The 3,214-nt window shown below is 48.8% G+C and overlaps 1 protein-coding gene across 2 annotated transcripts; it reads right to left on the reverse strand.

Annotated features, from left to right (window-relative positions):
* Positions 1-887: 887 nt before the first annotated feature.
* LOC102206078 (chromatin modification-related protein eaf-1-like) lies at positions 888-3,005 on the reverse strand. 2 transcript variants are annotated; one of them, XM_005730540.1, is made up of 5 exons: positions 2,892-3,005; positions 2,754-2,806; positions 1,725-2,674; positions 1,078-1,685; positions 888-973 (listed from the first exon to the last, which is right to left on the reverse strand). In XM_005730540.1, exons 1-4 carry the CDS (start codon positions 2,906-2,908, stop codon positions 1,086-1,088), a joined length of 1,620 nt encoding a protein of 539 aa, XP_005730597.1. In that variant the 5' UTR covers positions 2,909-3,005; the 3' UTR covers positions 888-973; positions 1,078-1,085. The 2 variants fall into 2 exon arrangements, with proteins under 2 accessions (XP_005730597.1, XP_005730596.1); XM_005730539.1 differs by having other exon boundaries at positions 1,078-2,674.
* Between the last annotated feature and the right edge of the window lie 209 nt (positions 3,006-3,214).

The raw sequence follows: 3,214 nt of genomic DNA on the forward strand, positions 1-3,214 counted from the left end.
TGGAATTAGTCACTGGCCTGCAGTCTCCACATCTCAAAGCAATTTAACAAGATCCACCAAAACCACGATTTGGACAAACAGCATTTCATCAGTCAAGGGAATCATCAGAGACATGCACATTTTCAGAGCTTATAATGAACAATCTTATTTCTACCACCTATGTTCTATCCATACCTCCTGGAGGATACTTAACTGATAAAGAGATGAATTTGGTCGCTTTGCTGGTTGTTGAAAAGGAACACGGGAGTTAAGCATTGCGAGTGCACTGCATGCAGCAGTTTTCCATGAAGGCCTGTTTTTTCCCCCCCTTCTTGCAGTTACCCAGTGAATTTCGATGTGCACCTGAGACTCATTTGTCTCTGGTGCACATCAAAAATTTGACTTTATCTAGTAACCAGACTGAATACTGCCCTGAATCAGTTAACAGCAATCTGGAAATAAAAAGGTGCAAAAAAGTATTCAAGATTTCATACATTTTCAGTTACATGCTGAAAAAAAAAAAAAAAAAGAAAAGAAAAGTAAACTCTGGCTCTATATGCAGAACCAATGTATAACTCTCTATTTTGTTTAAGTTTTTTTACAGTAGGGTCACCTGTAAGGTCATAATCCCAGGATTGATGTGCAGTTCCGTTTCTTTGCCTGGGTTCCCCCTTCAAAAAAAAAAAAAGAAAAAGAAAAAAAAAGTCCCAGTTGAACTGGGTCACCAGCAAAATGAAGAGCAGGTCATTACGCATCACCTGTGCTTTCAGAGCAGATCTTCTTTGCCTGCCGTAGATGCTGCACATGAATGGCTTCAGTTTGAGCTAAAAATTTGAAACATGCACCACCTGCTCTCACAACTTTGAGATATTACTATAAAGTATAAATAAGCTCGCCCACACACAGACTCATCTAGAAAGATTTATTTACATTTCCCCTAAAGATCAGTTTAATTGTATCCATGCAGTTAATGATCAATCTTCTGATGTTGGCCCTGGAATGAGAAAGATAATTAGTGGTGTTGAGCTTATGCAGGTTCTAAAGGGAAAGAGGAAAAAAAACGACAAAGTAAACACCAACTAGTTTTATGGAGTATACCTCTTCGGTTAAGCCCCTTGCAGAATCTGGTGGTTTGTGCCAGTTGCCCGGACCCAAGGCTGAAGATGAGGTCTGTGCTGGTAACGCATCATCCGAGGACGCATTTGATAGCTGCGTGCCTGTATTGGGATTTGAGTCTGATAGTAAGAATGGGCATGTGGATATGCTGGATAACTATGAGGCTGTGTCTTGGCCCGAGCATGATGACTGCGAGGCTTTAGGTGGCCCCGTGACTGAGAACTGCTAGCATGCAGCTGGTCTTGGGGCTGAGCCGGAGAACTACGAGGTTGTGGCAGTGAGTCAGCCTGATAGCCTTCAGGCTGAAAGCTGAGAGACTGCAGCTGGGTCTGGGCCTTGGGATGACCCTGGCCCTGAAAGCTGCGAGGCCGCAGCTGGGTCTGGATTTGGGCCCGAGGATGGGCATGGCCCTGAAAGCTGCTGGGCTGCATTTGGGACTTCAGCTGGGCATGGGGATGGCCCTGATTGCTGCGAGGCTGTGGCTGGGTCGGCAGCTGGGTCTCAGGATGGACTTGATGGCTACGAAGCTGGGTCTGGGGACGGACCTGGGGATGGCCATGAAAGGTACGAACCTGTGGCTGCGTCTGTACCTGGCCCTGAAAGCTGCGAGGCTGTGGCTGCGTCTGGACCTGGAGATGGCCCTGAAAGGTACGAGGCTGTGGCTGCGCCTGGGGATAAGCCTGGCCTTGAAAGCTGCGGGGCTGCAGCTGGTTCAGGGCATGGCCCTGAAAGCTATGGGGCTGTGGCTGGTGGGCATAGCCCTGAAAGCTGCGAGGCTGTGGCTGGGTCTGGCGCTGTGGCTGGGTCTTGGGATGGCCTTGATGGCTATGAGGCTGTGTCTGGATCTGGGAACTACCCTGAAAGCTGCGAGGCTGTGGCTGGGTCTGTACCTGGGGATGGCCCTGAAAGCTACGAGGCTGAAGCTGTGACTTCAGCTGAGCCTGGGGATAGCCACGATAGATGCGAGGCTGTGGCTGGTAGGAATAGCCATGAAAGCTGTGAGGCTGCAACTGGTTCTGGGGATGACCCTCAAGCTGGAATTGGGGACGGCCCTGAGGATGACCCTGAAAGTTGCGAGGCTGCAGCTGAGTCTGTGTCTGGGGTTGGCCCTGAAAGGTACGAGGCTGAGGCTGCATCTGGGTCTTGGGGTGGCCCTCAATCCTGCGAGGCTGTGGTTGGACTTGGGGACGATTCTGAAAGCTCCGAGGCTGGGTGTGGGGACGGACCTGGGGGGGACCCTGGATCTCAGGATGGCCTTGACTGCGAATCTGCAGCTGGGGATAGGCCTCAGCCCAGTAACTATGAACCTGTGGCTGAGATTGATAGCTGCGAGCCTGCACCAGGGGCTGTGACAGGGGCTGGACTTGTGGTTGAGAACCATGAGCTTGCAGCAATGGCTGGGGGAGGTAGCTGCGAGACTGGGGTTGGACCTTGGGCTGAGAGCTAGGAGCCAGAGAGCTCCGAGGCTGAGGCTGGGCCTGGTCCTGGCGCGTAGGGTGGAACCAGTGTGGCAACTGATGAAGCTGGTCACCCGAGACCTGCTTACTGGCATCAAGATTTCCAAAGCCAAGATAGGAAGCTGAAAAGAGATGAAATTTAATAGTGAACAACCATGTTTGTCATACTTAACTCAAATTCTAGCTTCACATGAGACTTACGTTTCATACTTGCTTGAAGCTCCCCAACAAGAAGTACCCATGGCAGCAACACACTAAAACAAAAACATATTTGAATAAACTATTGTGATGACATCAAATAAAATCATAAATCTCAGGAAAAGAATTATTTGAGATTACCAAAATATAAAGCTCATTGCTTTAAGCAGAAATAATATCAGGTATAAACTTGAGAAGCCCCAATCTAGCGTCTGTTAGCCCAGCACAAAACAACTACAACTCTGCTTCCCTCCTTCTGCAGCACAGTATCAGGTAGAGTCAAGGCACCCAATTTATCTTCTCTTGACAGCCAATCAAAGTTCTCGGTTCCAAAGCAACTGACAGGAAACAGACAGATTGCTTGCACCTGATGCAGATTCACTATGATACACAGGTGTTCAGAAGAGAAGAGACTTCTTTCTGAACCAGTCAATTGCTTAGTGATGCCAGTGTGTGGTGCTGAA

This window comes from Pundamilia nyererei, unplaced genomic scaffold (genome assembly GCF_000239375.1).
Source record: "Pundamilia nyererei isolate P.nyererei 1_Seehausen unplaced genomic scaffold, PunNye1.0 scaffold00038, whole genome shotgun sequence".
NCBI lineage: Eukaryota > Metazoa > Chordata > Actinopteri > Cichliformes > Cichlidae > Pundamilia > Pundamilia nyererei.

Bases quoted from the DNA above. Each gene is read 5' to 3' on its own strand.
- LOC102206078 (XM_005730539.1), bottom strand. The intron at 2,675-2,753 runs GTAAGTCTCATG...ATCTCTTTTCAG, and splicing joins GCTTCAAGCAAGTATGAAAC to CTTCCTATCTTGGCTTTGGA.